This window comes from Melozone crissalis, unplaced genomic scaffold (assembly GCF_028551555.1).
Source record: "Melozone crissalis strain CALT ecotype California unplaced genomic scaffold, PUWL_Pcris_2 ptg000057l_1, whole genome shotgun sequence".
Taxonomy (NCBI): domain Eukaryota; kingdom Metazoa; phylum Chordata; class Aves; order Passeriformes; family Passerellidae; genus Melozone; species Melozone crissalis.
The window spans coordinates 10,538,199-10,558,126 of NW_026535835.1; the positions used below are offsets into that span (position 1 = coordinate 10,538,199).

A 19,928-nucleotide genomic window follows, 5' to 3' on the forward strand; every position below is an offset into this window, starting at 1 on the left:
GTTTGTACTCTGAGTGCTCAATTCCTGCGGTTCCAGGTGCGTGGAGGTGGGGGTAAGGTGGGGAAAGCTGGGCTGGGAAAGGACAGAGCCTTGAAAACCAGGCTGTGCTCCTCCACGGATGGTTTGGGGATGTGGAGTTGCTGCCAGCACAGCAGGGACTGTGAGGGCCCAGCTCTGTCCATGGCACGGTCCCAGCCTGGCACTGCTCAGCATCAGGTGCCTGTTCTGCTTCCAGGAGCTGGGATAAGGGATGGCCAGGAGCTGGAAATCCTGCCCTGAGGGCTGTGCCCAAGGGCACCATGCTTTGGGAAGGGGGTTGGATTTGGAGGGTGCAGCTTGGGCCATTTGGGGGGCATTGTTAAATCCCACCCTTTTCTTACATCAATTCAACATCTGTCCTCCTTCTTCTGTTCCAATTAATCAATTTCCTCACACATTTCTGAGGATTATTTGAGCATCCTTGGCCCTGGGGAGGAGGATAACACCCCCTTCCCTGTGCTGCTCACCCTCTCCTCTCCATTTCATCCCTCTCTAAAACCTGCTTGGCTGCTGGATCCTGCTCTACTCATCCCTCCCGTGGCTGCTGGATCCTTCTCCGCTTATCCCTCCCGTGCCTTTCCACGCTGGGGAACGAAACCCTCAAACCCCGCTCCCATCCAGAGCTGCGCCCCTCAAACTTGGCTCACGGAGGGTGTGTCCCTTATGGGCGTGTCCCCATGGGCGTGTCCCTGTGGGCGGGGCGTGTCCCAGGGGCGTGTCCCGGGGCGGGGCCGGCGGGCGGGCGGCGCTTTGTGCGCGGCGGCTGCGGCGGGGCCGGGCCGGGGCCATGGAGCGCTGGTCCGGCCGCGTCGCGCTGGTCACCGGCGCCTCCGTGGGCATCGGCGCGGCCGTGGCGAGGGCGCTGGTGCAGCACGGCATGAAGGTGGTGGGATGTGCCCGCAGCGTCGACAAGATCGAGGTACTGGCGGTACCGGCGGGGCGGGGGCCGCCTCTCCCCTCACGGGGCCGCCTCTCCCCTCATGAGGCCGCTCCTGGCCGGGCCACCGCTCGGGGGATGCCCGGCCCCGGCTGCTCCTGCCCACTGAGCCGCTGGAGCGGGGGGAAGGTGCCCGAGCGAGGAGCGGGATCGGTTTTCGGTTTTGTTGTTTTTTTTGTTTTTTTTTTTTTTTTTGAGCCGCTTCTTATCGAGGTTAAAAATAGCATCTCTGTCCCCGGGAGCGGGATGGGGCTGCTCGGGAGGCTGGGCGCTCCTGGTATTCAAACGGGGTTCGGTCCTGCCAGGAGCATCCCCACAGCCCCCTCAGAAACCTGATGGCGCTGGCTCGGCGATAAAGATGCTCACAAGAAGTGTTTTCTCGGGATCCCTGTTGTGCGTGGGTCAGCTGTGCCTCGCAGCGGCTTATTTGCCATTTACGAAGTTTCCTCTGAGGGAGGAATTAAGTTTTAGTCATCTTAAATATCGCCATCGTGGGTGTTTGGAGCTAAAGGGGACCTGTGCGATATCCAGGGTTGTGTTTCCATAGCCGAGGTGGTAAGGGCTGTGTACAGCTGACTGTGCTAGGAATAAATGGTCCAAAATTCATGGAAACCAAGGCTTGGCATCGGTGGCGTTGCTAAGCGGGGTTGATAAAGAAATGCTCGGGAAAAGCCAAACTTTTCCCCTTTTTCATTGCGTATCTCGGAGGCTCTGCTCGCAGAGAGGAGAGAGCACCAATGTGACTGAGTGCACGGTCCTTTGGGGCTGCTGCGAGTTTTGACTTGCCAGGGTTTTGGTGCTGTGGTTTGCAGGGAGGGCTGAGCTCTCCAAAGCCTTTCCCACCTGCAGCTGGTTGGATGTGCTCGGGGTGCCTGGCAAAGGATGCTGCAGAGGATGTTGTCGCTTCCCATTCCTCTCCAGAAAGTTATTTCCAATATTGCCGTTTCCAGCAGCTCCCTTATCTTGGATGTTGTTCTGGACTCCTTTCATTTGGGAAAGAAATCAATGCAGCTTGTGTTTTCCTTCGTTGTTCACGTGAGTTTCCTTCCTTTCCCAACCTTTCCTGGCAAAAACGCAGCGTGGGTTTAAAAACCAGCAGTGCTGTGAGGCTTTGTGTTTGGATTTGAGTGTGCCCCAGGGCGATGACTCCTGTATTGATCATTGATTGATTTGGTTTGCAGATTGGGGCTGCTCCCCGGTGTCCTGAGCTGTGTCACACACGTGTTCCCACAGCAGCTGATGTTTGTCCCCTCGCTGGGACCCCAGTGTGTCTGCAGGGCTGTCATTTGTTTTGCTGGGTGTCTGGACTGTGTTTTGCTCCGCTGCTATTCTGGGTTTATTTATTGTCGAGCTTGTTTCCCTAACGAGGAAGAAAATCCCAGGGGGGGAAGGTGCTGGAGCGTGGGGGGATCCAGGGTCACTGTGGGAACAGCTCTGTCACCTCCTGGCTGCCAGGGATGCTGTGGGAGCTTTGTACCCAGCCCTGCTTCAGAGCAGGGCTGTTCATGGAGCTGTCCTCCAGAGATTCACCTTGAGGATTTTCCTTTAAAAAAAATTAAAATAAAATAGCAAAATGTCCAGACTTGGAAGTGTTGAGCTGGGGATTTGATTGGGGGGGATTTGAGGGATGCTCAAAAAAAAATTGAAATAAAATAGGAAAATATCCAGACTTAGAAGTGTTTGGGGATTTGATTGGGGGGGATTGAGGGATGCTGGAACACAGTGATGGAGGGAGGAGAGAAGGGAAATGTGAAGCAGCTGAGGGTTTGGTGATGCCAGAGCATCCCTACCATGGCTAACAGAATTATGGAATCCCAGTGGTTTGGGTTCAAGGGAACCTTATAAACCATCCCATTGCAACCCCCATGGGCAGGGACACCTTCCACTATCCCAGGGGGCTCCAGGGAAGCTTGGAAAGAAGGCGAGCAGCAGGGTGTGAAACCTGGAATGTAGAGCTCACTCTAACACAAAACCATCACATTTCATCGAAGTTCGGGAAGGTCGCCGGTTTTAAGATGAAATGCTGGAACCCTTGTATAAGGTGGTTTTGTAACCTCCAGCTAACTGAAAGAGCAGGTTGTCTGGTGGGGATTTAGCTGGGGCAATAAATGCTATGTCAAGATTTCTTAATCTCTTGGAAAATCAGATAAGGGCTCGAGGCAAGATAACGAAGGATTTGCAAAGTTGCGTGTTTGGCGTTAAACCCCTGTCACAACTCCAGTGGTCTTTATTTGCCTTTTGAAATAAAAAATGGTAATGGCTCACAAAAAAGCCCCAAAAACCCCCAAACTGCAGAAGGATATTTTTTATTTTTTCCCTTCCAGTGGCTCCACTGTCCACGTTTCCCTCCCTGCTCCCTGCCGCAGCCTCTTCGTGTGGGTCATCCAACAGGAGCTCAAACAGTCAGACATCGAGGAATAAAATATAATTAAACTGGCTGCGTTTTCCTTGTGCACGCCAGGAGGTAATTCAGGTTGAAGGCTTGTTTTAAATGCAGAGCCCGGAGGTACCAACAGCTGTCAAGGACTTCTTGGCGTGTGCTCAGGGAGCGTTTGCTGCTCTCCAGACACCGCCACGCGTTCCAAGGCAGCAGCTCTCACCAAGCAGCCAAGTGTTTTTATTTTTTAGCAGCTTGGAAGAGCAGGTTTTGGGGGGAAAATGCTCCTTGGGTGCAGAGATTCGCTGAGATTTACAGCCACAGCCACTCTGCTGCTCCTCACTTTCCCCTGCTCGTGTTTTCCAGGAGTTTGTGTTTGGTGTCTGGCTCCTTGCAGCAGCACAAAAAAAGGGGAGAATTTGCACATGCATGGGACAAAATGTTCCTGCCCTCCCGGCTGGCAAAGCCCTCTCTGGTCTTTTATTCAGTGAGATGTGTGAGTTGTGTTTTGCAGGGTTTTCCCCAGGTTGGGAGGGTTTTCCTGGCTCAGAGGGACTCTGCAGCTTTTCCCTTGCAGCACAGCAAGGCAGAGACAGGGAGCTGTTTCCAAGGGGTTTGCAGTGGTGCTGGTACTGTGCTTTTTTATAACGAAAATTGATTTATTTTCCATTTCCAGAGAATGGCAGAAGTGCTGGCAGGTGCTCCCCCTCCATGCATGGTGTCAGAGCCCTGATCTGCGGCATGGCTGGGGCTGTCACTGGGGGCAGATGCTCCAGGTGGGACACTGCCCCCTGCTCCAGCTCGCTGGAAATCCTCCAGCAGCTTGGTTGCCTTGCTGTGCTGTGCCCAGGGATGCTGTGCTCCAAAAGAAATCCATTTTTCCCTGTCTTTGTTGGCGTGCCGAGAGCAGAGCCGTGCAGGAAGCAATAAATGTGACTTAAGATACAAGGTTTAACCAATTAATTCCAATGCATTTGTGACAGGTATTGATCAAAGGTAGCATTTATAACCAGGGCCTGCTTTGTCAAGGTTAGATCTTGCTCAGAAGCAGCCTTTGATAAGCTCAGCAATTGATTGCAGCTTGGAGCAGCCCAGGCTCTGGGGAGGCTGTTGGGAGGAGGAGGAGGAGGAGGAAGGAGCTGAGAATTCCTCGTGGGACCTGAGCATCCATTTTTGGGCTCTCTGGTCACTTCAGGGAACCCTCAGGTGCTCCTAGGAGGGTAATTAACAGTGTAATTAACAGCTGGTTGCTGAGTGTGGTGTTTAATTCCCTGCAGGCAGATCAGATGATGGTTTAGAGCTCATCTGGTTCCATTTTGGCGTTTTGTCTGTCCCTGCTGGGTCTGTCCCTCTGCCCAGCAGCTGGGATGGGTTTCCTGGGCTGTTCCCACAGGTTCCCCCCATCCTGAGCAGGATAATCCCGAGGCAGGGTGCCTGTGGAGTGTGAGTGACCTTCAGAGTCCCCTTGGCCCCTGGCAGGGGCTGTTCTGTGTCTGGGGATGGTGGGCTCAAGGCCTCTGAAGGGCTTTTATTGCCACTTGTCCCTGACCAGATCCTGTCTGATAAACAGCAGAGATCCCATCATTGCTGGGAACAAATACCTCTCTGTCCTCGTGCATTCCCCCAGCCTTGAAACTCAGGGGGTTCAAACCAGGCTGGATTCCTCCTGTTTCTCCCCCAAAATGTGCTTTGAGAATGTGACTTTGCAGCACCCCCCTCCTCTGCTGCTCTGCTGTGCCTGGGGTTTGCAATAGAGCAGCAATACCGTGCTCAGAGCCCCAAAAAGAAATAATAACCGAGCTTTTCCTGTGTTTTGGAGCTGGGATGGGGGTGTGTGCTGTGTCAGGTGGCAGTGCCGTGCCTCAGTTTCCCCGTGTAAAACCTGGCAGCTGTCCTGGGAGGGTGGGAGGAAAAGGACACAGGAGGCAGGTGCCAGGACCTGGGGGTGTCAGGCAGGGGCTGGGGCTCAGCTCTGCCCCCTGAGCTGGGTGCCTGTGGGTTCCTTGGGGATCCCAGTCCTGACAGTGATCCCAGTGATCCCAGTCCTGGCAGGCTCTGTGGGGCCGGGTTTAGGGCAGGCTGAGCTCTCTGGGGCTGGGTTTAGGATAGGCTGAGCTCTGTGGGGCTGGGTTTAGGATAGGCTGAGCTCTGTGGGGCTGGGTTTAGGGCAGGCTGGGTTTAGGGCAGGCTGGGTTTAGGGCAGACTGAGCTCTATGGGGCTGGTTTTTGGACAGGCTGAGCTCTATGGGGCTGGGTTTAGGACAGGCTGGGTTTAGGACAGGCTGGGTTTAGGACAAGCAGGGCTCAGAGGAATGCAGGGATATTGCTCTAATGAGCTGTCACGGTGACAGCAGTGTCACCTCCTCCACGCCAGCCTGGAGCAAGGAGTGACAAACTCCAAGTGCCTTGACGTGAGTGAGGAGGGGCTGGGTGAGTGCCTGAAGGTGGCAGGGACCTCTGGGGCCTTTGGCTGTGTGTGACAATGGAAATTGAACATCAAGTGAGCTGAGGAAACATCTCCTGGGATGCTGAACTGCTGGGGAAGTGCAGGGAGCAGAGGAGGCTTGGGAAGGAGCAGCCTGGCTCTGGCTTAGCCAGACCCAGCTTAGCAGGAGCCTGGGAGGAAATGTGGAATGATATTTATCCTTGGATCTTATGGGCCAAAAGGTACCCAGAGCTCAGAGTGTGATTCTCTCCACGTGACACAGCTCTGAATGCCACTCATGGGCACAGAGCGCTGTGGAAATAAATAAATAAACAAACAAACCTCACCCTGCTGCTTTATTCACTGTAGCTCTCTATTATGCTGTTGTGCGGTTATTAAATCTTAATTAAAAGCAGCTTCAGACTTGCCAGTCAGTGGAATGAGAGGGTTTGTAAGCCCCCAGTTTTCTCTCACAGCTCTGGTGCTGTTTGTTACAGTTTTTGTCCTTCATTTCCTTCAGGTAGCAAAAGTGATTGGGGTGATTTTGGTGCTTTTCCAGTTGGTTTCTTGGTGCAGGAGCTCAGTCAGTAGGACACAGGTTCCTGTGGTGAATGGCAGGTGAGATTAAAAATCAGCCAATGGCACCTTCTGGCTTCCATTCACTGATCTAAATGTGTCTGAAGTTAATGGGAGGCTTTGCCAAATAAAGCCCTGCTTGACTCCTTCCTTCTTTTCCCCCTCTTTAGAGCCCCTTAACATTTTATATCAATTAGTTCTGTAAAACCATTTCATCAGGATGAATGTGGGTGCAGGGCACCATGGATATGCACAAAGATTATTAACTCTTTCAGGGGAGAACTGGAGGTTTCTGACCACAGCAAACCCATCCCATAAATGTGGGGCAGCCTTTCAGACTGGCTGTCCATTTCCAGGCATCCAGGGATAATGCTGTGCTGCAGAGATGCTGGGAGTGTCCCAGGCTTTGGAGCAACCTGGGACAGTGGAAGGGGTGGAATTGAATGATCTTTAAGGTCCCTTCCAACCCAAACCATTCTTATTTCAGATTTCCATCTCCAGCTGCTGGACTTGCACTGCCCTCACCTGTATTGCAGTTGCATTACCTGGTCACTCTCAAATTGTTCATGAAATCTGGAAAATCAGCTTTTTTCCTCTTTTTTTCTCTCCTCCTCATGCATGGGATGAGCTCAAAGTGGATTGAGCATCACTTGAGTGACTTAATGGATGCTCTGAAAAAAAAACCTCTGTGAGCTCGGTAGCTTAGAGCTGCTTTTCAAAAGTCTCTTGCAAACTTGCCTGCAGTTGATGTTTCTTTGAAGAGCCTGTGATGATTCTTTATCTGTAGATGGCTGGAGCACAATCCAGCCCTGCCTGGGTGTCAGCAGTGTTCAGCACTTGCTTTTCAAAGAGAATTTGTTAGCACAAGTGCAGCCTGAGAGATGAAAGGATCCGTGTTGGAGGCAGCCAGACACCAGGCAGGGAGGGAAAGGTTTTGAGGGAGATTTGATTTCCCAGGTCAGTTGTGGCAGAGACGCTGAAAAGAGAAGTGAAAGGGCATTCTCCTGGTGCAGCTGGAGCAGAGGAGGGGCAGCCCCAGCCAGAATGCTCAGCTTGGAGGGGCCACAGTGGGGCTTGTGGTACAGCCTCCCTGCTGCAGCAGGCTCATCCCAGAGCAAATCACAGCCCTTGCTCCCTCTGCTCCTTCACCTGGGTCTGCACTGAGCAGGCGAGGGTGGAAGTGGCAGCTGGACATGGACACAGAGCAGTGACACAGAGCCCTGTGTCCCCCTGGGCTGTCAGTGAGCTTGTCTGTCCTTCCCTGTCCATGTTGATGTGTCCCTGTTCCCTCCAGCTCTCCTGGCACGGCTCCTGCTCTGGGAGATTCCTCCCATCCCCCTGTGCTTGTGTTTCTCATTTTTGGACATCTTTGGCATTGCTTGATTCTCACTCTCTCGCCAGCTCGTGGTCCTTTTGCCCTTTTCCCCTCCTGTATCTTTGCAGCAACAAGGCCCCATCCCTGGAGCAGTTCAGAACCTTCCAGCAGCCCTTCCTGCTGCTGTGAATTTCCTAAATGCTGCTCTTGCAGGGATGCAGGCATTTCCCCTCCCCTCACTGTTTTTTTCAAGCGTGTGCTCCAAAGGTGAAAAGGAAAATATTCTCCCACTCCTATTAGCACATCACCAACAAGGTTCCCTGCATGGCGAGGTGCTGGCAGCCCCAGGAGGGCACAGAGGGGTGGGATTCAGTGCCAGGGGCAGGTTTGTTCAGGCAGGGCACAGAGGGTTGGGATTCAGTGCCAGGCCAGCTTTGCTCAGGCAGGGATGCTGTCAGGGGCTCTCTGGGGATGCTGCTGGCAGGGATCGATTCCAGCTCAGCTCAGCACATCCCTGCCCTCCCTGCCTGTGCTGTGAGAGCAATAATGATCATTCTTGTGTTCTGCAGGGCCTCCCCTGAGCTGGGAGCCAGGCAGGAGAGCAGCTCCTGCACCACAGCTCAGCCCTGGGCTGGTTCTGCCTTGTGGTCCATGGAAGCTGCTGGGGTCTGGGGAAGGTAAAGCAGCAAAGCTGCAGCTGCCTGCTCAGGGCTTTGGTCCAGCTCTGTGGTTGGCTCAGCTACTGGGAAAGGCTGAAAATCATTTACCAGACAGCCCCAGAGTGCTTCATTTACCAGAATGCCTCAAGTGAACCTGTTTGGGGTGCAGGGAGGGCTGGGGAGGAGCTGCCTCCATGTGCCATCACTTCCAGGAGATTCCTGCACTGGCCCTCGCTGCTCCCTTTATGAAAAGCTGGGAATTGCAGTGCCTGGAGTGCAGGAGGAGCTGGCAGCAGGGGGAAGCTGTCTGTGGTGGCAGGGGCAGGGCTGTGCTGCACACACTGAGATGTCACCGTCGGTGACACCGCCACGGCCCCGTGTCCCGGGGATTTGGTGGGCATTTGTAGCCAGAATCCATCTCCCCTCAGGAGCCAGACATCATGTGGCTCCTGCCTGGCGCTGGGAGCTGTCACTGTCACTGTCACTGCTGTGACACATCGGGGAGGAGATGCTGCTTCTCATTAGTGTCAGGGGTAAAGGGCACCCTCGGAGCTGTGCTGGCAGCTGGCAGCAGCTCCTGGCCCTGCCTTGGCTGCGTGTCACCCAGCCTGACAAAAGCTCGGGGTATTTGGAGTCATCCTTGGCCGTGGCTAACGAGGAATTGTCCTTTGCCAGTGTGGCAGACTCCCAGCCTGGTGCCAGGGCAGCACTGATTTGTGGTTTTGATTTGTATTTTGTGTGTGCTGCTCACCTTGAGCAGGAGCAGCACAGCACTGAGCGTGTCCTCAGCTCCAGAACTGAGAGGCTGGAGCTCTCAGCTTCTCCTGGATATCGAGATCTCCTTTTTCTTAATTAGCATCACACTGATCCTTCCCCAGTGCCTGCTTTGCAGGCTGTGTTAGCCCTGAGGTGTGGTCTTCAGGAAGTGGCTGGAAAAGCTGCTCTGTGGGGAGAGGGGGCTGATGGCTCTTTCCATCCTTCTTTCTGGCTGTATTTCCATCCTTCTTTCTGGCTGTATTTCCATCCTTCCTTCTGGCTGTTTTTTCCCCTTCCTTCTGGCTGTTTTTTCCCCTTCCTGCTGGCTGTTTTCCCTCTTCCTTCTGGGTATTTTTCCCCCTTCCTGCTGGCTGTTTTCCCCTTTCCTGCTGCTCGTTTTTTCCCCTTCCTGCTGACTATTTTCCCCCCTCTCTGCTGGCTGTATTTTCCCCTCTCTGCTGGCTGTTTCCATGCTTCCTGCTGGCTGTATTTTCCCCTTCCTGCTGGCTGTTTTTCCTGATGACTGTTTTCCCCTCTCTGCTGGCTGTTTTTTCCCCTTCCTCCTGGCTGTTTCCCCCTTCCCGCTGTCTATTTTCCCCCTCTCTGCTGGCTGTTTCCCCCCTCCTGATGGCTGTTTTCCCCCCGCCTCTGTCTCCCCCAGAAGCTGGCAGCTGAGTGCCAGAGCGCTGGCTACCCGGGCACGCTGATCCCCTACAAGTGTGACCTGTCCAACGAGGAGGAGATCCTGTCCATGTTCTCTGCCATCAGGACCCTGCACCAGGGGGTGGACGTGTGCATCAACAACGCGGGCCTGGCGCGGCCCGAGCCGCTGCTCTCGGGGAGGACGGAGGGCTGGAGGACCATGATCGATGTGAGTATTCCTGGGCCATTTGCTGCCTCTGCTGGCCACCCTGTCCTCATTGCAGAGCTGAGGATCTGCCCCCCAGCCCGCTCTGACACAGCCCAGCTGTGCTGCCTGGGGGGTGGAAGGACATCCTGCCCTGCTGAGCCCTCACTTCGGAGGATGGAAACACAGCAGCATTTTTCCTTCAGCTCGCTGGCTTTCTGAAGGAGGAAGAGCCTCCCTTTTTCCTCTTTTTTTCCTCTTTTTTTTCTCTTTTTTCCTCTTTTTTTTCCTCTTTTTTTCCCTCTTTATTTCCTCTCTTTCCTCTTTATTTCCTCTCTTTTTTGCTCTTTTTTCCCTCTTTTTTCCCTCTTTTTTCTCTTTTTTCCTCTTTTTTCCTCTTTTTTCTTTTTTCCCTTTTTTCCCTCCTTTTTCCTCTTTATTTCCTCTCTTTTTCCTCTTTTTTCCTCTCTTTTCCCTCTTTTGTCCCTCTTTTTTTCTCTTTATTTCCTCTTTTTTCTTTTTTTCCTCTTTTTTCCTCTTTTTTTCCTCTTTATTCCCTCTCTTTTTTTCCTCTTTTTTCCTCTTTTCCCCTCTCTTTTTTTCCTCTTTTTTTCCTCTTTTCTCCCTCTTTTTTCCTCTTTTTTTCCCTCCATTTTTCCTCCTTCTTTTTTTCTCCTTTTTTTCTTTTTTTCTTTTTTTTTCTTTTTTATTTTTTTTTCTTTTATTCCTCCAATAAAGCAGGAAATGGAATGCCAGGCGCTGGGGTTTGCAGCTAATCCTGTTACTTGTGGCAGTGGTTTGTAGAAATGGGCAGATTCTTTATGGCTTAAAAAGCTGTAATGCTTTTTGTCTTTACAGCTTCATTTTCTGCCCATAATCTGGTTAGGGCTGGATGTGAATGGGAGTGTTTCATGTGCTGAAATGGGAGCTGTGCACATGGCCTGTCCCATTTACAATTTCTCCTGGGCATCTTCTGTGACTTCACCATTTTTGTCATTTTGTGGGGGCCCTTTCTCTGCACAGAGCAGTGGGAACCACAGCTGTGGGACCTCGGGATGGTTTGGATGTCCCTGCAGTGTCTCTGGCCAGGGAGGTGCTGGATTAAGGTGTGATTTCCCCTCCTCTGGCCAGGGAGGTGCTGGATTTTGGTGTGATTTCCCCTCCTCTAGCCATGAAGTGCTGGATTTTGGTGTGATTTCCCCTCCTCTAGCCATGAAGTGCTGGATTTAGGTGTGATTTCCCCTCCTCTGGCCAGGGAGGTGCTGGATTTTGGTGTGATTTCCCCTCCTCTAGCCATGAAGTGCTGGATTTTGGTGTGATTTCCCTCCTCTGGCCAGGGAGGTGCTGGATTTTGGTGTGATTTCCCCTCCTGTGCCACCTTCCCTTGTGCACAGAAACGTTTTCCTCGCAGGAACAGGAGTGGAACCCATGGCTGGCAGCACCTGCAGCAGCTCTGGGAGCTTGTCCTGCTGAAGGGGAGGAGATGTCTGAGGAGCTCTTTGAAGGCTCAGCAGTGGAGTCAGCTGGGAGCTGTCAGCTCCCCTGGCTGCTCTGTGTAAAAGAGAAGCACTCTGAGACTTCAGGCTCCTGCTGCCAGGCCAAGAGCTGCCATATCCTGCCTAATTAAGTTCTTGTTAGGATTTTGGCCAGCCTGCTGGCTGCTGTGGCTGCAGCCAAGGCCAGCTGAGCCCAGCTTTGTGTGCCCAGAGAGGCTTTTGTGGGCTCCCAGCCCGGGTCACTGCACAGCCACATTTCCCGGCCCCGTTGCCATGGAGGCTTCAAAGAAAATGAAGTGAAGTGGAGCTGAGCTGAGCTGCTGTCCAGCAGGGCACTGCCAGGCCCTGGGGGTCACCTGGGCCTTGGAAATTCCCTGTCCTGGTCCCTGGGGCTGGGTGGGGTGTGGGTCCCTCAGAGATGCTGCGTGTCCTTTGTTTTTATCAGCTGGGCAGGCTTGGGGGGACCTGTGGCTTTCCCAGCTCCCCCAGTCCATATTCCCTTCCCTTGCTCAGCTGGAAGTGCTCCCATTATCTCCCTTCCACTGTTTTTAGAGAGAAAGATTTTGGAGTGGGATTGTCCTGTCTGGGACACTGCAGTGTTGGTGTTCACAGTGGCTCAAAGTTTAGGGTCCCCCTGCTTGTGGGGGCTGCTTTGGGGTGGGATGGGGGGAAGGAGAGGTGACCCCACAAGGGCAGTGTCAGGAAAGCACTGGGGGATGTTTTATCCCCAGGGATGGCTGTGTGGCTGTCCCTGCTCTCTCTGCCTGGCAGAGATGCCGCAGCAGCAGCCTGGGCCAGCCCGGCAGACATTTCCCTCTCCCCACCCTCCAGCAGCTGCTGCCTTGGCTCCTCGTTTCTGTGCTCATGGAACAGCCCTGCAGCATAAAGGCAGAGCCCTGGGGTGCTCCAGAGCCCAGAGCCTCACCCAGCCTGGCCTGGGCAGCCTGACAAGGCTGGGCTTTGCTTTCCGTGCTGCTGCTCAGGCTGGGGACAGCTCAGTGCAGTTCTCCCTTTTGTTCTGTGCCCCTGCTTTGTGGCTGCATGGCAGTGGCAGTGTCCCCCCTGGCAGTGTCCCCTGGCACTGTCCCTCTGTCCAGGCGCCATGGCAGGGCTGGGGGGCTCTGCAGGGCCAGCCCCCCCTGCCAGGGCACCCCAGGGCCAGGCCAGGCTCCTGTCCCTCACAGGGAGGGCTGCCAGCCCCTTCCACTGGGCTTTGCAGGCAGCAGGGAGCTTCTTCCCCAGCTTCCCTGGAGAGCTGGGAGATGCTGTGGGAGAGTTCCAGGGCACCTCTGGGCTGCAGGATGGGAAAAGTTTCCCAGCAGCCATCAACCATCGATGTAGGAGGCATTAGGGCCTTAAATTAAAGGCCTTTTTTTTCTTTCTTTTTTTTTTCCTTTTTTTTTTTTTTTTTTCCTTTTTGGTAAATTGATTTTTGCTTCCATGCATTTTTTATGAGCTTTGAGGCTCCATGTCCTTCCAGATTCCACTCTCAGTATCCTCCTCCTTGCTATCCATCTAACAGTGAAAACCACATTATAATTTACTTATTTCTCTCCTTTTCTAATGTTCTGGTCCTTCATTGTCCGGTGTTTATTCCCAGGGTGGGAGCTGCTCCTCCCCAGACAGTTTGGAATGAGGGATGTGCTGGTTTACAGAGCCCTGCCAAGATGTGCTGTGGGTGCAGGAGGGAAGGTGTCACCTCAGGCAGGTTCTGAGCCCATCCTCCCCCGTGTTCTGCCTGGTTTCTGAGGCTGGAGCAAAGTCCTGGTGTGCAGGAGGAGCTGCTGTGCACACTCTGAGCCTCTGGGGCTGCAGCAGCTCCTTCACTTCTCACCCACTGACCTTTCCAGCCAGGAATTCAAGCCGAACTTCCCATTTTCCCTGCTCAGGGCACATCCCCTGGCTCCTGTAGACACAGCATGGGTTTGATTCTTGGCGCTGTTCACTGACAAGCCAGGCTCTGTTCTTCTTGCTTTTCCCAGCCATCCATGCAGGGATATGTCTGCTGTGTGCTGTGCTTCCATGTGTGCTCTGGGGCTGGGGCACCCCTTTGGAAGCCTTGGGAGAGGCTGATTCTGGGAAAGGGAAACGCTGAGCCCTTCTAGGAACAGGATCCTTTGTGTTCTCTGACCTGGCAGCTGGGACTGGTTAATGTGGCACCGTGGTGGCTGTCACAGAGCTGCTGCTGACACTCAGGTGTGCTGGGCACCCTTGCCTGGCACCTCTGAGCCTGTTCTCCCTAAAATAGGAATGAGGCAGAAAAATGTGTCTGTGGGTATTTGTAACAACAGCCTTGGGGTCACACACACTTGCTCATTTCCCTCTTCAGTGCCTGTTGCACGTTCTGAAATGGGATTTCACCCCAAACCCAGTCTGTGCTGGTGGGAAAAGGCCATCCCAGCTCAGCTGCCTTCCAGCCAGTTGTTTTGTTGCGCTGTGGGTTTTATCACAGCACTCTGGACTTTCCCATGTGCTGTTGATTGGGATCTGGCTCTGCCAGGAGCTGTCAGAATGCTGTAACCTTGCCCAGGCCGCTCTGTGAGTCACTTTGGGGTGATGTTACCCTCTAGTGGCCTTTGGAGAGGGATCTGGGAGTGGCTGCTCCAAGGAGGAGCTGCCTGGTGGGCTGGGGGAGGCAGGATTTGTTTGTCATGGGGGGTTTTACACCAGCAGGTGCCCAGATCCATATCCCAAAGCCCAGGGTCAGGCTGCAGGGTGACTCCTGCTTTTCCTGAGCCACCTGTGTGAAATCCCTGCTGTGAAATCCCCAATCCTGCCCGTGCCCTGCCTGCTCCGGGCTCCACCCCAGTGCTGAGGGTCCCTTGTGTCTCCTCTCTGCTCCTTTTCCTCCTGGCACAGCCCAGGTGGATTCCCGGGTTAAAGATTTATCTCTGCAGCCCAGGTGTGATGGTGAGGAGCCAGCAGTGCCTCTGCCTGGCCAAAGTGCACTGGGCTGGGGGTGGTGGCTCCTGGTGCCGCCTGGGCACTCCCAGGGGCACATCAAAGGCCTGCTTATCTCTGCTTATCTCGAAGACAAACCCCTCAGGGATGGCCGGGCAGTGAGTGGGGAATAAGAATCAGACAAAAGCAGTGACAAAGATCTGACCCTGCTGCTCTTTGTGCTGCTCAGTAATTGCATCTCCCAGCTCCATCCCTCTCCTGCCTGTCCTTTTGTGCCAGCAAGTCCGAGCTATTCTGCCCCATTCTTGTTTTTTATTTTTCCCAGGGATGATCCCCAGCCCTCTCCCATCTCCATCCCTCACTGTTCCTGCTGCTCCACCTGCCTTCTGATTCATCAGAAAATCACTTCTTCCTGGAGATTGCAGTGTGTTCAGACCCTTCTGGGCTGCTCGTTTAGCTGGCCAAGTGACACGCTGTTACACAGGACCTGCCAGGGGATGGTCACATCCTTTCTGGAGGCCTTCAGCACAACCCCTTCCAAATCTGAGCCCCCTGAGCAATGAGCACTGCTGCTGGGATTGCTGCTCATCAGTGCTGCAGCCCCTCTGGGCCCTTTGGATTCCAGCTGGGAGAATTTCCTCATCTTTATCTCCCAGCAGCTTTGGCTCAGTGTTTATGGTCAGGACAGGCTGGAATGCTGTGCATTAATGCTTGGGGAGTGACAGGACCGAGTTTAACCAAGCCAGGGCAGTGCTGGTGCAAAGAGCAGAGCCTGGAGTGCTCTGGGTCCTGCGGGGCTGGGGAATCGCCAGTTTGGGCTGGGGCAGTGTCACCAGGCAGTGACAGGGACAGGTCGGTGGCTCCCACAGCCCCAGGCTGAGTTGCCCACTCAGGGGTTCCCTGTGGCACAAGGTGAGCTTTGCTTCCCGTGCCTGGGAGCTCTTCTGGTGCCTCCTGTGAGCTGCTGGCGCTGTGACAGGCAGGAGCTGGGGATTTCCTCGTTAACGAGCTGGCCTAATTACCTGCTGTGAGTGCCCTGCCAGCTGCCCAGAGTGCTCAGTCAATCACCTCGGGCTCCTGCCTGCAGTGCTGCTCTGGGGAGGGCTGTGCTCTCCTTCCTTGGGCTTCACCCTCACTCCTGCCCCTAAAACACCCAATTAAATTTATTTCTGCTCCCTCTGGGTGTCTGTGCACCCCCTGCCCCCGTGGCTGCAGCCCCCAGCTCAGCTGTGGGGTGTGAGGATGAGCCATTCCCTCTTTGGGTTTTCCTGGGAATTGCCTGGGGACAGGGACTGGAGCTGATATCCCGGATTTTGGGCACACAGGGGGTGCCAGGCAGGACTGCTGGCCTTCATTTCTTATTTTCTTCCCCTCAGGTCAATGTGATGGCCGTGAGCATCTGCACCCGGGAGGCCTATCAGTCCATGAAGGAGAGAAACATCGACGATGGGCACATCATTAACATTAACAGGTGAGCAAAGGGGGCTGTGGGGGCAGCCTGGGGCCCTTCCTGCTCCTCCCTGCAGCACAGAGAGGATTTAAGCACCGGCTGGGGTCAGCCTTGGGGGCTTTCTCCTCCTTACACTAAGGGTTTCAGCACTGGAGCTTCAGGCTTGCTGTGGTGCTGATGGGGATTCCTGAGGATTGTGGGGGTTGATGCTTCAAACTTGATCTTTGCTGGTTTAAAGGGAGTAAGACCAAACCAGGGAGATAAGGATACTCTAAATGAGGGAGGAAAGGATACCCCAAACCAGGGAGAAAAGGGTGATGCCACCCCCTGCTGATGGGGCAGGGCTGGCATTTGGTTTCTGGAGCTGCTCAGGGAGGTTTGGCTGTGCCTGTCCCCCGCTGCAGCCCCGTGCCAGCCCCCAGTGGGTTCATTGTGGTGCCCTGAGTGCCCTGGGGTCCCTGCCAGCTGCCAGCAGCGTGCCCTGTGCTCTGTCCCCAGCATGAACGGGCACAGCGTGGTGCCCCAGTCCGTGGTGCATTTCTACAGTGCCACCAAGTACGCGGTGACAGCGCTGACCGAGGGGCTGCGGCAGGAGCTGCGCGAGGCCAGGACCCACATCCGAGCCACGGTGAGAGCCAGGGCCCTGGGCTGTGAAAATGGGCTCAGCACCCTGGGGATGGTCAGGAAATCCTGTGGTGCTCTGTCCCAGGCAGGTGGGGGCACAGAAGGTCTGGGAAGGGATTTTTGGGCTGCACAGAGTGGGAAGTTGCTTTTTGGAGGGGTCACATCAACAGAAGGAGGCTCTCAGCTGGGCTGTGGGTGCTCAGTCAGAGCTTTTCCATGTTTTTCTTTGCTTCTCTGTCCCTCTGGGCTGTGAGGAGGGAGGTGCCCACCAGAGGTACCTGCCACAACAATCAGTAAGGTTTGCTCACTTCAACTGGTCCCTTAAAAATGGGTGGGAAAGGAGAGTAACAAAAAATGATTTTTTTTTTTTTTATTCTTTTAGGGGAATTACAAATCCTATTAGGATGTGCTCTGCTTTTTTCCAGTGTATATCTCCAGGACTGGTGGAAACAGGATTTGCTTTTAAACTGCATGATAATGACCCCGAGAGAGCTGCTGCCACCTACGAGAGCATTCGGGTAGGACCTGGGGCAGTGGGAGCAGAGGGAAGTGGCTCTGATTATAATTGAGCATTTCTCCTGGCTGATGGTTCCAGGGAGTGCCCAGTGCTCTCCAATCTCAGCCCTCAAACCTCACATTTTCCAGTGGTATTTACACACTGTGTAGGTTTTTATTTGGGTTCAGTTTCCAGCTCCTTCTATTTTTCCTTTTATTTTGATGTTTCTGTGAATCAGTGTCAGTCAGCTTTGCCATTCTGCAGGCTGTGACTTCTTCATTGTAGAGGAGATGGGACAAGCAGAGGTGCCAGCACAAGGAGAAGTGTTCTGCAGGTGGCAGGGAATTTCCTGTGGGAATTCCTGACAAGGATGGCAGAATCCCTGTGCCAGCAGTGAGATTATCCACAGCAGATTATCAGCACCAGGCACATCCTCTGTTACATTTCCAATGCACTGGGTATTTCCTGCTTGCTTGTCCCTCCTGGCCGTGCCCCAGTGACGCTGTCAGACCTCATCAGGGATGGGCAGGAGAGGAGGGATCTCCTGGGGAGCTCTGGGGGTGCCCTCTGACCCAGAGCCCCTCTGCTGTCGTTGCAGTGTCTCAAGGCTGAAGACATGGCCAACGCTGTCATCTATGTCCTCAGTGCCCCTCCTCATGTCCAGGTAGGCTGGGGCTGGGGCTGGGGAGGGGCTCAGGGCTGCCCTGGCCTGGCTGATCTGCTGCTGGATCAGCTGGGAGCTTAGGGAGCCTGTGCTGGGGATTAGCAGGGATCACGTTTGTTTACACTTCCAGCTCTGGGATGGCACTGCTGAGGATCTGGGATTGCTCAGGGTGTGGGATGGCTCTGGGATGGCACTGCTGAGGATCTGGGATTGCTCAGGGTGTGGGATGGCTCTGGGATGGCACTGCTGAGGATCTGGGATTGCTCAGGGTGTGGGATGGCTCTGGGATGGCACTGCTGAGGATCTGGGATTGCTCAGGGTGTGGGATGGCTCTGGGATGGCACTGCTGAGGATCTGGGATTGCTCAGGGTGTGGGGTTGCTCAGCTCATCAGGCTCAGCCCTGGTCACAGCGTAGAAGTGCCCAGTGCAGAGCTCCAGTGCAGGATTCCAGTGCAGGATTCCAGTGCAGGATCCCAGGATTCCAGTGCAGAATTCCTGTTCCATGCCACACTGCTCTCTTGCAGATTGGGGATATACAGATGAGGCCCACGGAGCAGATCTCGTAGCAGGGCAGGAGGATGAGGAGGATGAGGAGCACCATGAGCAGCACATGCCCACTCCACCTGGAGCCCTCTGGCAGCCCAAGCTTCCCTCAGCTGGCTGGCAGCGTTTTAATCAAGTACCAAGGATCATGTCTGAAGAATTGTTTTTCTCTCCCTCTCTCTGAGCTGGTGCTGGTGCTGAGCCAGTTGGAAAAAAAAAAAAGAACCACAAACTTGTAGTGGGTCTCTTTCTCCCCCACTCCTTTCTGGAACTGCTTGAGAGTAAAAATGTGTTTGAGAATAATGCAGGGAAGTGGTTTGTGGAAGATGGTTTGTCTCCAGGCTGGTTTATTCTTCATTTTGCTTTCTTATCAAGGTTTGTTTGATCTTAGTTGCTGATGCTGTGTGTGGACCTAGGTGAAGTGGCACAAGATGTTTGCCAGCTTCAGTGTGCTTGGGGTTTGAGATTTTCAGTGGACATGATACATGAATCCATCTAATACTCTGAGTTTGTTTTCATCAGGTTGATTACTGATGGTGGTGATGCATGTGATATTTTCCATTTCTTTTGTACTCCACTGCCCCAACCCCAGTGTACAACCTCCCCCAGCCCTCCTTTCCCCTTCACATGGCTCATTCCTGCCAAGTTTGAGGAAGTATAAATGTGTGTGCTTGATATTTCTCTTTTTTTCTAGGTAGGTAAATAGTTGAAGGAAAAGCACCTGTCCCTGTGCAGGTTAGGATGATAATCTAAGTGGCATAGTTGCAGTAAGAGTGAGTTGTTTGGTATTTTTAATAAAAACTAAACGTGTGCTGTCTTGTGACCACCTCTATCCTTGGTGTCATCTCCCAGCACTCTCGATGTTCTGTGTGTGATATTTGCATGCATTGACACTTTTCTGCAAACGTGGATTGCTCTGGTGCTGTTGAAATGCTGGTGCTGAGGAGCTGGAAATGGTGGAGGTTTATTTTTATGTAGAGACACAAACTCTGAGAGAGAGAGAGAGAGAGAGAGATAGAATGGAACAAGCCCTGCTGAAGGTGTCTGGAACGAGGAGGGATTTGCAGATTTGCAGGGGCCTTTTGGCCACAGAAAGCAGCAGGGGAAGGGTCTGGCTGAGATCCTGTGCTGGTGCAGCCCCAGTGTCTGGCTCTGGGTTTACTCTGAGTTGAGGGAGAGGAGATCTGGCCCCAAAGCAGAGCTGGATTTGTCTGGAGGCTCTCTGCAGGGAGGTCTGTGTGTGCCCAGCTCTCCAGGGAGCTCCTGGGCACGTTGCCTTAAGATTGCAGACCCTGTCCAGCTCCTGCTGGGCTCCAGGAGGTCAGGGATGGTCAGAGCAGAGGACAGAGAGCTGGGAAGTTGGGGTTGGATTGTTTGGCTTACACCAGAAGAGCCCTGGGAGTTCATCTGTGCCAGCCCTGCACAGGGCAGGGCAGAGCTGGGCCAGCAGGACACGAGTTCAGCTCCCTGTACAGCCTTGGGCAAGTCACTTTACCTCTCTGCCTCAGTTTCCCCATCTGGAAGTGGGGATAATGACACTCACCTACCTCACAGGGGTGTTGTGAGGACTCACAAGCTTTTGTAAAGCACTTTGACAGGCGCTGTGTAAGTGCTGAGTGTTGCTATTGAAGTATTGTTATGAATTAAACCTTGTCATACCTAGAATTCCTTGTGCCAAAGGTGAGCAGCTGTAGGAGGATACAAGGAGAAAACTGGCAAAATGTTCCTTTCATGATGGCAAAAACAAAAGGCAATTTACCCTTTTTTCCCCCTTTCTTAACACATGGTTTGTTCTGTCCATTGTGTCCATTCACCAGTTTTT

At 53.6% G+C, this 19,928-nt stretch overlaps 1 protein-coding gene across 1 annotated transcript; it reads left to right on the top strand.

The window, feature by feature from the left end:
• The first annotated feature begins 820 nt into the window (after positions 1 to 820).
• Positions 821 to 19,902, top strand: DHRS11 (dehydrogenase/reductase 11). The gene is made up of 7 exons (XM_054287208.1): positions 821 to 958; positions 9,746 to 9,955; positions 15,705 to 15,799; positions 16,277 to 16,406; positions 16,828 to 16,920; positions 17,497 to 17,562; positions 18,088 to 19,902. The coding sequence occupies exons 1-7, from the start codon at positions 827 to 829 to the stop codon at positions 18,127 to 18,129; spliced, it is 768 nt and encodes a 255-aa protein (XP_054143183.1). The 5' UTR covers positions 821 to 826; the 3' UTR covers positions 18,130 to 19,902.
• The last annotated feature ends 26 nt before the right edge of the window (positions 19,903 to 19,928 follow it).